Source organism: Oryx dammah, unplaced genomic scaffold (genome assembly GCF_014754425.2).
Source record: "Oryx dammah isolate SB20612 unplaced genomic scaffold, SCBI_Odam_1.1 HiC_scaffold_17, whole genome shotgun sequence".
Classification (NCBI taxonomy): domain Eukaryota; kingdom Metazoa; phylum Chordata; class Mammalia; order Artiodactyla; family Bovidae; genus Oryx; species Oryx dammah.
In genome coordinates, this window is record NW_024070201.1 from 43,750,710 (window position 1) to 43,762,031 (window position 11,322).

General features: G+C 46.8%; 1 protein-coding gene across 1 annotated transcript; it reads right to left on the reverse strand.

Moving 5' to 3' along the window:
* Positions 1-1,819: 1,819 nt before the first annotated feature.
* On the reverse strand, positions 1,820-9,858 carry EIF3F (eukaryotic translation initiation factor 3 subunit F). The gene is made up of 8 exons (XM_040258445.1): positions 9,390-9,858; positions 5,507-5,577; positions 5,188-5,267; positions 4,613-4,750; positions 3,183-3,274; positions 2,670-2,806; positions 2,437-2,550; positions 1,820-2,054 (listed from the first exon to the last, which is right to left on the reverse strand). Exons 1-8 carry the CDS (start codon positions 9,838-9,840, stop codon positions 1,977-1,979), a joined length of 1,161 nt encoding a protein of 386 aa, XP_040114379.1. The 5' UTR covers positions 9,841-9,858; the 3' UTR covers positions 1,820-1,976.
* Positions 9,859-11,322: the final 1,464 nt, after the last annotated feature.

The following is an 11,322-nucleotide window of genomic DNA, read 5'->3' on the forward strand; positions in this document are numbered from 1 at the left end:
TGAGTTGTGATGAACTGTTTGAGGCATGATGGTGGGTAGGGGAATTAAGGATTCACCCAAGGTTTCTGGGCTTTGACAACTGCGTACATGGTTGTGTTATTTCCCGAGGAAGTGATTTGTTGGGGAGGAAGCGACAGTCAACTGGATATGAAACATGCTGAATTTAAGATGCTTCTGAGACATCCAGGTGAGAGAGATGGTATTTCTGGAATCAGGAAACTAGTTCTGAATTTCACCCAGAGCTGGAGCCTAGGCATCATTAACACAGAGAGAGTAATCAGCCCCAAGCTTCTCTCAGCTCTTCCAGGCAGAGGGCCCAAGATGGAACCCTGGGGAATGGAACTTGTTGGGGGTGGGATGGGATAGGGGGGTGTCAGAGGAGGAAGGACCAGTTTGTTAAGGGTGTTGGGAGAAAATCAGGCAAGTGTGGTATCACAGGACTCAAGTAACACACGATGTCACACCCAGATACTGCAGTGTTTTCAACAAAGGCACAACCACATACAAAGAGAATGTGTGAAAACACACTTCATAGAAAAAACAAACTTGTGCACATATAGGCAAAGCCCGGGGATAAAAAAATCAAGCATCCCTGTAGGCACAGGGGAGTGTTCTTGTCTTTAAAATTCTGTGGCCAGGGTGGGCAACAACGGACCAACGTTCGGTGACAGTCTTCCTCCAAGCCTTTGCACATAGTGTTTTTTGTCTAGAATGCCCTATTTTCCTCTCTTCTTTTTCAATCGGCCTCTTTTTCATTCTTCAAGTCCCGTTTAGATTTCATTTCCTAACTGAAGTCTTCCGTGACCTGTAACATCTCATGATTCCCAAAGTGACAGTCTCTTTGTCCCCCCCTGCAGGTTCTAAGCAGGCACCAGGACCTCTTGCTTAGTGCACTGGTTAGCATTTGATAAGTATTACATGAGCCAACACGTAACTTGAATTCTTCAGCCTTTTCTCAAAACATCTGGTGTGGCCCCAGTTTACAAAATAAGTCACATATATTTGCATTTAAGACTTCACCATTTGGTAAACTACCCTGTAATCCTACCTCTGCATCCTCAGCTTCCACCACTCTCGAGTAGCCAGGGTTTTCATATATCACCAGGCCTTCTATCACCTTTATCAGAAACCAGGCAACATCCCAGACTGCTCCCATCTCTCACCATCCAAGTGTCAACCAGACTCCAGGTCCTCCTTGGGTCTGCCTCCTGAACCCAAGTCTCTGTCACCATCCCCAAGGCCCAGCCTGAACCTGGGCTCTCGTCATCTCTGGACAATCACAGTGACCCTCTGCCTAGCTCTCTGCCTTCTGTTTTTCTCCCTTTCCCTCCTTCCTCTACACCAGTACCCAGGAATCTTCCTGAAATCCAAATCTAATTATCCAAGGCCTTCCCACAACTTCCAGGATAAAAATCCAAACTCCACAGGTTGTGGGCCCTTCTGGTCTGGCTCCTGCCTTCTTAGATTCTAAACAGGTTAAACAATTTTCCATGTACTTCCTTTGTCCCAGTCACCTTTTCCGAATTTCCTGGTTTTAAGAAAAAAACATCAGCTCAGATATCATGTCTTACATAGACTCTGACAGACTCTGGTCAGCCCTTATGTTCCTGTTATATTGTATTTTTGCTTTATGAGAGCAGTTATTTCACTGGGCCACTAAACTATGAGGCAGACAGTGGCACAAGAAAAAAATCCAGCCCTGGATTCAGGCCACACACACACGACCAGCTTCCACCAAAGTACTCACTTCCTAGTTCTTGGGTGAGCTCCAGAACTGCCTTTTCCCTTCCACCCAGAGGGAAACTCACATTAGATGGAATTCACTTACGAAAGGTACTCTATGTTTATTTAGAGTCACAAGCAGTTGATTGACTCAGTGTGACTCAGACCACAAAGACACCATTTCTCCTTCATTCCATTCTGGGTCCCGGGCTTGGCTGGGGCCCAGCGTGGCAGGAGGGCTGCCCGCGGCCCCTTCAAAGGTTCACAAGCTTCTCATTGAGGGCAATCTGTGACTGTGTGAGGTTGGCCAGATATGTCACCATCAACAGGTCCTAGAAGAGAAGGAATCCAGGATGAGTGTGGGGCTGGGTAGAGAGGAAGCAGAAAGGTTGGCCAGCTGTAATGATGGCCACTGAGGGTAAGGCAGTCCTGGGCAAATGAAAGCTGGGAGAGGCTGACTGAGAGTAGGAGGAAGACAAAAAGGAAATGCCTGAGAACACCTTCTCATCTCTGATTCACCCGAGCCATGGGAAGCAAAGAAAAGGCAGGAGGAGAATCTCTGAGCACCTGTGCTTTCTTCCTCACAGCCTGGACTGCAAGGGGGCCAAAGGTGCTGCCCTGCCTCTTCTGTCCTCTCCAGGCCACCTCCCCCAGCCCTTTCACACGTGTACGTGCTGAGGTGCAGGCTCCCAGAAGCCCAGGGACGGCACTCACGTTGATATTGCTGTTGAGCATGGTCTCAAAGTCCTCAGGAACTATTTTGGGTACTTGGTTAACCAGACTCATCAAGAAGCGGCCCACGGTATTGTCGGCTGACACCTTCCCAGACTGAGCAACGAAAGAGTCAATGCGGCACGGTTAATTCTTGCCTCTGAGGCTGCGGCTTTGCCAGTGCAGCACCTGCCGCCTCACAGCGGAGACCCACGCCCTCCTCCTCCCGTCCTCACCAGCACGTCCTCCGCATACTGTAACACTGTGCTGAGGGCATCCTGGATGCGAGCGGAAGCCCCACCCACTTGCTGCAAGTCACTGGAGAGGCCGATCACGCGGTTGGGGCTGAAACAGGTCTTCATGATCAGGTCAACTGTGGGAGCGGGCAGGGTGCAAGAGACAGAGAATTCAGACATCCCATCAGAAAAGCGAGCTCTAACTACCTCCTTCTGGACTCCGCTTCCCCAAACTCCCCCAACTCTGCCCTTACAAGCTTTTCTTCCTTCTGAGAGAGTTCAACCCCTGCACCCAGGATGCTAATCACTGGTTTTGGTCTTATATGAATGGCCGTGTAGCCTCTGGGGCTGATGATTTCCCACTTCTAACAACTTCTCAAATAATTCCTTGAGTCCTATACAAACCTTAGAACAATGGTTGCTCTTAACCCACCCAAGGTCCTCCATCCTTGTTATATAGAAATCTCCTCCCTTGAAAAATGTCCAGGACCTAGAAATGTGGAGGTCACTTACCTCCAATGCGTTCAGTGTCGTAGTATGTGTATTTCACCGTCAGAGGGGTGAACATCACCCCCATGGTCCTCCCAGGAACACCCATTAAAGTGCTGCGGAGACAGAAGTCAAGGTTAACAGATGGCTTTGGGGGACGGTTTCCATTTTTGGTCCTGGCTGGGAAAGCAGTCATATCAAGAGTATGGCTTCCAAGGTTCTGAGATGAGAAGATTGGACCAGATGAAGCCCAGAGGTCTAAAGAGAACAAGCCACTTTCTTCTCTTAGCTCTTTCCACACACCAAACTCTTGGCCTGAGAGAATGGACTCAGCATTTGGACGAGGCCTGGACCCTTTACAGAGGTTTACTGCACTGAAATCTCAGTGAAGAGGACAGGTCACTGAATATCCCTGTGGAACGGGGTGCCTAGACATCCTTCCCCACAGAAAGAAGCGACAGGACAGGTCTCTTCTGGGACCAAAGAGCACTCATCAGCACTGAAAACAACAATCTATTCTGGTCCATCAAGATTAGACTGGGTGCAATAATTCATCTCAGTAAAGGTGACTGCCTTTACTTAGTCAACGATGCACTTTCATTGGATATGCAGGAGTCTGAAATATTGGGAAAGGCTAAGAAATCAGGCAACAGATAGAGTTTACGGTACAATAAATGGCCTGTAAGAACTGACACGCCCCACCTCTGTCCCGCTGCATAATGGTTAACCGGTCACTTCAGCGTCAGACACAGAAACAGCACAAAGTTAAGTGTCATAAGAGACTCACTAACAAAGGGCGTCGTTCCAAGGAGAAAATATAATCCTTTCAACTCCTACAGCCGCCGCTTTTCCGGCATGCCACTATAGCCTTTCCCAACATCCCCCATCACTCAGCATTGCAGTTGCTTGCAAGCTCAATGTGCTAACAGAGCAATGTTACTATCATTCAAACTGTACTATATCCAGGATTAATAGACATGTGTAAGGTAAGAACAGCCATTCTTTAATCTGTACTGCCCTGTGTTCCATGCACAGTTTTAGGGATAATGACAAACTTAAGGGCAATTCAGAAAATCAATGAACATGGAGAAGAATCCTGGCCAGCACGCCATGTGAGGATCGGCGGTAGGAGCTGTGTATGAGTTAACTTCTGGAAAAGAGGACAGGAAAAACAAGCTTGCTCAAATACCTAAAGGGCTGCCCTTGGAAACTGGCTATGAGCAATGAGCAAAAGTCTGGGCAGGCAAAGGTCAGAGTGTGGTAACTTCAGAGACAGTTTCTTTCTGAGTAAAGCCTCTCCAGTGATAACTGCAGAGAGTGAGGCAGGGGCTTCCTTAGGAGGCAGCAAGTTGCACACTGCAGGATGACACCAGCATGGGGTGGAGGCGGGTGTCACCCAGGCTTAGCAGGAATGAAGGAGCCTTCATGCCCTTGTGGCCCAAGCCCCCAGTCACCTGACGTAGGCCTTGATGCTCATGCGGCCGTTCTGGAGGCTGGTGTCCACTGTGAGGTGAATGGGGTTGGGGGCTTCTCGGCTATAGTACTCATGGATCAGCACTGAGTGCTCCGTGATGTCATGGCCTGTAGCGTACCTGGAAAATGGAAGAGCTGTGGACTCATGTCTACATGTGACATCAATATGGAACAGGATGGTGGCATGGGTGTCTCTGGGTACCTGACATCCTTGCAGTAGTTATACCCCCAGGGACAACATTGAGAAAAAAAAAAAAAAAAAAAAAAAGCACACTGATAATTTTATTAAATCAATTAAAACAAGGCTGACTTAAAAGCTCATGAAAAACTAAGTTACCAGTGAGGCAAAAACGGCTTGCTCAGAAGCTGCAGCTCAAAATGAGTATTCTTGGCCTCACAGGATCAGAACTGCCAGCAAAACACACAGAATTCCTAGCCCCTTGAGATAATACACATTCAATACCCTGTCTCCAAAAGAGGAAGTACGATACCTAGTCAGGTGGCAAAAGGCGCTGGCAATCAACCACTGAGACGTTCCACCCCCGGCCCAACTCACCAGCCCAGGATGAGCTCGTTTGGAGAGACTTTCTTGTGCAACTCATACATGTTCTTAGCAAATTCCATGTCAACAGCCACCTAAGAAGAAGGGCAGAAAAGAAGGCTAAGAAGCCACAAGTCCACAGCAAAATGGGTGAATAGGACAAGAGGCTACTCCCAACAAAGAGGAGAGGCCCGGCAAGTATGTCCAAATGGAACGAAGCTCTTTGAACTGCAGTTCTAATTATGAGCATGGCACACTTGGTGTAGGGAGGGCCTCACAGAGAGCCTGGCAAATGAATAGTCAGACTGTATGGGGGCCTCAAATCCCCACTCACCTCATCTTCTGACTCATTGTGTGGCACTGAAAAGCAATTGGTGACTTCCACTGAGTGCTTGTCAACGGTTCCTGTGAGAGAGAATAGTCCAAGTGTTATAAAACCTTGGGCTTCCAACTGCCCCAAATGCTTTCAAGAGGTCTCCTCAAAGTCAAGGAACAACAACAAAAATCCAAACTGGGCTCATAAGCTACTAAGTTTCAGCCATGTGCACCAATGGAAGCTGGATTTTCCAGAGAAATGAAACTCCAGAGTTATCGCCAACTCTCTTCTTTAACAGGGTCTATTCTTCCTTCCCAGGGCCTCCTTTTGCCTCACTTCCTGCTACCCGTCCTGCTCCAGATCTTCACTCTAAGATCTTCATCTTTCAGCCTCTGGACTTTCTTAATATAATTTCACCTGCAGAGCTGCCTGGAGGATTCTACCTGTGTCTATGTAGACCATTCATGTAGTAGCCCATCCTCAGAGCACACTTTTAGGGAGCTTCCCCTGTACCTCCCTGCAGCCATATGGTCCCAGTCATAGCCTTAACCCTACCATCATCCAGAAAGTTCTCCCTATGAACACTAAACATCACACCACAAACTTTTATTTTCCTAATTCTGATATTTTTATTCCTGCTACATTGTTTCTTGACCTCACTAAGACTCCCAGTCCCTTGACTGCTCCTTACCTTAACCTACTAGCCCCTCCTGCTAGGCTTCCAGTGCTTTCTTCTCCAACAGACTACAATGTTGCTCCTGACCCATCAGTGTCTGTTTAATCCCCACTTCACTGTGGTTTCTGCCCTCTTGGCTGAAACTATATCCCCAAACCCAATGATACTTTTTCTTTTTAATTGAAGTACAGTTGATTTGCAATGTTACAAGTGTACAGAAAAGTGATTCAGTTATACCTATATATACACACATATTCTTTTTCAGATTCTTTTCCATTAATACTAAGTATAGTTCCCTACGCTATACAGGAAGTCCTTGTTGTTTATTTTATATTTAGTAGTATGCATACATACTCTTTATCTTATCTGACCTCTTGTCAACAGACTTGACCACTCCTGAACTTCTGAAATAGTCAAGTCTTCTATATTTGCATGCCATTATGGCATCCTTCTATTAGAGCATTTATCACATTATACTCCAGTTACTTGCATACAAGAGTATATCTTCATCTTGAATCTAAGGTTAAGAGTAGCATTCGTTTTATCAGCTTTTGAATTGTAAGTATCTAATAGTTTTATGGCACATAAAAGGTACTAGTGATTTAATTTAACCAAATGGAATATGTCTCATGAATTGCTTTCTAACTTAAAATTTCTAAGCTCTTAGCAAGCAGAATCTGTGCCTCACTCTTCAGTAAGCATTGCCTCTGTAACATCTAGCATTGTACCATGATTCCATTCTGGAAGAGGAGCTGAAAATCTAGATTACAGTTGGTCTAACTCGGGTCACTGTAATATTTCTGCTATTTCTGTAATATTTCACTGTAATATTTCACTATTTCTGCTTTATTGACTATGCCAAAGCCTTTGACTGTGTGGATCACAATAAACTGTGGAAAATTCTGAAAGAGATGGGAATACCAGACCACCTGACCTGCCTCTTGAGAAGCCTACATGCAGGTCAGGAAGGAACAGTTAGAACTGGACATGGAACAACAGACTGGTTCCAAATAGGAAAAGGAGTTCGTCAAGGCTGTATATTGTCACCCTGCTTATTTAACTTATATGCAGAGTACATCATGAGAAACGCTGGGCTGGAAGAAGCACAAGCTGGAATCAAGATTGCTGGGAGAAATATCAATAACCTCAGATATGCAGATGACACCACCCTTACGGCAGAAAGTGAAGAGGAACTCAAAAGCCTCTTGATGAAAGTGAATGTGGAGAGTGAAAAAGTTGGCTTAAAGCTTAATATTCAGAAAACGAAGATTATAGCATCTGGTCTCATCACTTCATGGGAAATGGATGGGGCAACAGTGGAAACAGTGTCAGACTTTATTTTTTGGGGGTCCAAAATCACTGCAGATGGTGATTGTAGCCATGAAATTAAAAGACACTTACTCCTTTGAAGGAAAGTTATGACCAACCTAGAGAGCATATTAAAAAGTAGAGACATTACTTTGCCAACAAAGGTCCGTCTAGTCAAGGCTATGGTTTTTCCAGTGGTCATGTATGGAGGTGAGAGTTGGACTGTGAAGAAGGCTGAGCACCGAAGAATTGATGCGTTTGAACTGTGGTGTTGGAGAAGATTCTTGAGAGTCCCTTGGACTGCAAGGAGATCCAACCAGTCCATTCTAAAGGAGATCAGTCCTGGGTGTTCATTGGAAGGACTGATGCTAAAGCTGAAACTCCAATACTTTGGCCACCTCATGAGAAGAGTTGACTCATTGGAAAAGACCCTGATGCTGGGAGGGATTGGGGGCAGGAGGAGAAGGGGACGACAGAGGATGAGATGGCTGGATGTCATCACCGACTCGATGGACACGAGACGGAGTGAACTCCGGGAGTTGGTGACGGACAGGGAGGCCTGGTGCAATTCATGGGGTTGCAAAGAGTCGGACACGGCTGAACTGAACTGAATACAAACCTAGGGTGGAGAATTGAGAATTGTTTCTTACCATATAGTCCATGGGGTCGCAAAGAGTCCGACAGGACTGAGCGACTAACACTTTCACACTTTGGGAGATTATGAGTAGAGGTGAGGGTGGGGGTATGGGATGAAGGACAGAGTGAAAACTTTTCCTGGGAACCTGGAAAATGAGTGGAACTTAAAGGAAAAAGTAAGGGAGAACAAGAAAAGAGCATACAAAGGCTTGGTTTGAGATAGCTATGGCAATGTTTGTAAGATAATGGATCAACTGACGTTTCTGTAAAATGCTACACTCTCAAAGATAAGAGAATGTGCGTGTCAGGAGTGTGCCTGATGTGGTGGACGACAGCAACCAACAGCTGCTTCATACCTAGTCTGTGTCAGCACAGTTAGACGTCTTCAGCAAGTCCCTGAAGGAAACAGACTTCCCCAACGTTTGCAGAAGTCTGGCTACAACTACTGTCCTCCTCTCAATACACCAACTGTCTTCTACAATGGAAACTATTACAAGTTCAAGGGTTAAGAAAGAGAAATAATAAATGGGACTAAAGTGGAGTCACAAAAGTGCCCCGTATCTGTGATCAAGATGAGTGAAAATTAATTTGATGGGACCAGAAGTCCCCAGAGAAAAGAATACATCGTCAGAAATCCCTTTTTAGGGCTTCTCAGTTTTACTCTAACATAAAACACCCATTCCTCAAATTTGGAACATGGCAGGGAAAAACGTTATTTCTCCATGTGATCGTTAATACAAAGAATAGATTTGTATTGTATTAATTGTTTGTGTCCAAACGAAGAATCAGAGTCTACCCTCGGGGAACGGGGGTCTACATTTCACTGGTGACTAGTATTAGAGCGAGGAAAGGCGGATCAGGCTTAGACGTGTAAGAAAGCAGAATACTGAAATTCAAATGAGTTCCTGCCAAACTGGTTTACTTGCTGAGAGGGATATCTTTCCACAGATGTCCCCACTCCACTGCCAACTAGTTAGAAAAAAACTTCTCGGTTAACACTCGGAAAATAAAGACCAGTAGTAGGTAAGGGGGAAAAACTCGGTCACTGGGTTTAGGGAGTCAAAAGGTTTTTGACGTCCCAGTAAGGGTGTGAACACATTTTTCGTCGATTGGGACTAATAACACGACGTGAACTGCTACTGCGAAGATTAAAAACAAAATGTGAGTCACTTGGCACACGATACTTATTCAACAAATAACTACCAGGGAGTGAGAAGAGAGGGGACAAGATAAAAGGAGGCGGGAAGTAGAGGAGAGCGTCAATGTCCCCTGACCACTCACCCAGCAGGGTCCCGATAACTCGGGCAGCTCCCTCGTTGCGCCGCTCGTAGCTGTCCACGATGGAGGCCAAAATGACCGGGTGCAGCCGGACCACGCGGCCGCCGGGGAAGGGGCCCGGGAGAGCAGGGCCGGACAGAGACTGTGCGGGGGTCTGCGCTGGGGCTGGCACTGAGGCCGGGGTCTGGCCCGGAGCCGCGGTCGTAGCCGCTGCTGCTGCCGGGTCTGAGGATGACGCGGGAGCCGGCGATGGAGCCGGAGCCGGAGCCGGCGATGGAGCCGGGGCCGAGGCTGAGGCTGGGGCTGGGGCCGAGGCCGGAGATGAGGCCGCAGCTGGGGCTTCGGATGGGGTGGCGGGAAGCGCGCTCGCCGGTACTGCCGGTGTGGCCATCTTGTCGAGAGAGAAGGAGCGAGGAGCGGAAGGGAGCGAGTTGGAGAACTTTAGGAGCACCATAGGCTGAACCTGCACCACGTGAACGAGGTGCTTCTGCCTACTGGCTACTGATGATGCTTCTCAGAGCTACAACTTCCTGCTCTGAGTTTGTGCTCTTTGATTTTAGTCCGATGCGGACTCAGTGAAACTCGAGCTAAGTAGTTCCGAGTAAACTTGCGACCGCCCTGGGAGGAGAGAGACACTGCCACCAGATGGAGCCATAGAGCGGTGCAAAGGTCGCAGCTGGCACTTCAATGGGATAATTGGCATCAAGGAAAGAGCTTTGTTCTTGACTGCATCCTAAGGTGTCCCATACAGTGTGTCATTCATTAAACAATTTGAATATGTGCCAGACACTTTTAGGAGCTATCAGAGAGCAAAACAAAGACCATTGTCCTTGAAAAGTTTACGTTCTAGTAGAGAAAGACAAATAAGTAGTTTTACACGACTGAAGCGACTTAGCAGCAGCAGCAACAAATGTGTTAGTGAAGAGGAAAAGTTAAAATTTTACATAAACTCCTGCTCGTTCTGCCTCTGTAACTCAGTTTGCTCCTTGCAAAGTCTGGATCATGTAGGTCATGTAGCCTCAGAAAATGAGGACTTAAAATCCTAGGAACTGGAGCTTATCTCATGCACCCTTGTCCTGCTCTTTGCGATTGCCCAGCCCCTGCAACCCTGCTTAATCACGCGTGTCCAAGTAAAGGTCAGCATTCATCTCCCTGTTTTGACCCCTGTTCGTGTGCGTGTCAAACGCCTTAGTTTAAATCAGCCTGTTGGCAGCTAGTGCTGTCCACTATAGTCTGTCTATAAAAACTCTGTAACTCCTTTGTTCGGGGCTCAGAGCTTGGAGTGTTAACTCCTCTGGGCCTGCTGGCTTAACAAACCCGAGTTCTCCAACTCTCGGAGTATGGTGTTTGGTTTCTCGATTACTGGTTTCTGCAACACTACGTGTGAAAGGAGCTCTGATCCTCACTCCTTGTGTAACTCTGGGCAATCTAGAGGGTTTTTATTTTAACTTCCTGAGCCTCAGTTTCCTTTATTGTGTGAGGGGTATGATAACATCTGCCTATGAGGAAACTTGTCAGTTCCTTTAGTTGGATGTGCCAGCTTCCAGCTGGCAAGGTGAGTGGGTGAGGTTGGACTGCTTAGCCTGGACTCTCAAGCCCAATAACTACTTTCTCCTTGGATCTACCTTTTTTGATTAGAATTTCCACGATCCTGCTCCTTTGTTGGTATCCTGGGTACATTGTTTCCTTCCCCTTGAGAAATGGAATATTTCCTGACATATCACTAAACAAAGGAAGTCACAGCCATTAGCAATTAGCCACCACAGATGGCACTTCAAGCTGATGAGCTTGAGGGAATTTAGGAAGGAAAGAATACCTGCCATTTAGCAGCCTAAGACTATAGCCACGCCCCATTGTGAGCCCCAAGGAAATTCAGGATGTGAAAACACAGAATATTGGCCCCAGATAGGTGGATGCATATCAAAGGAACGATTTC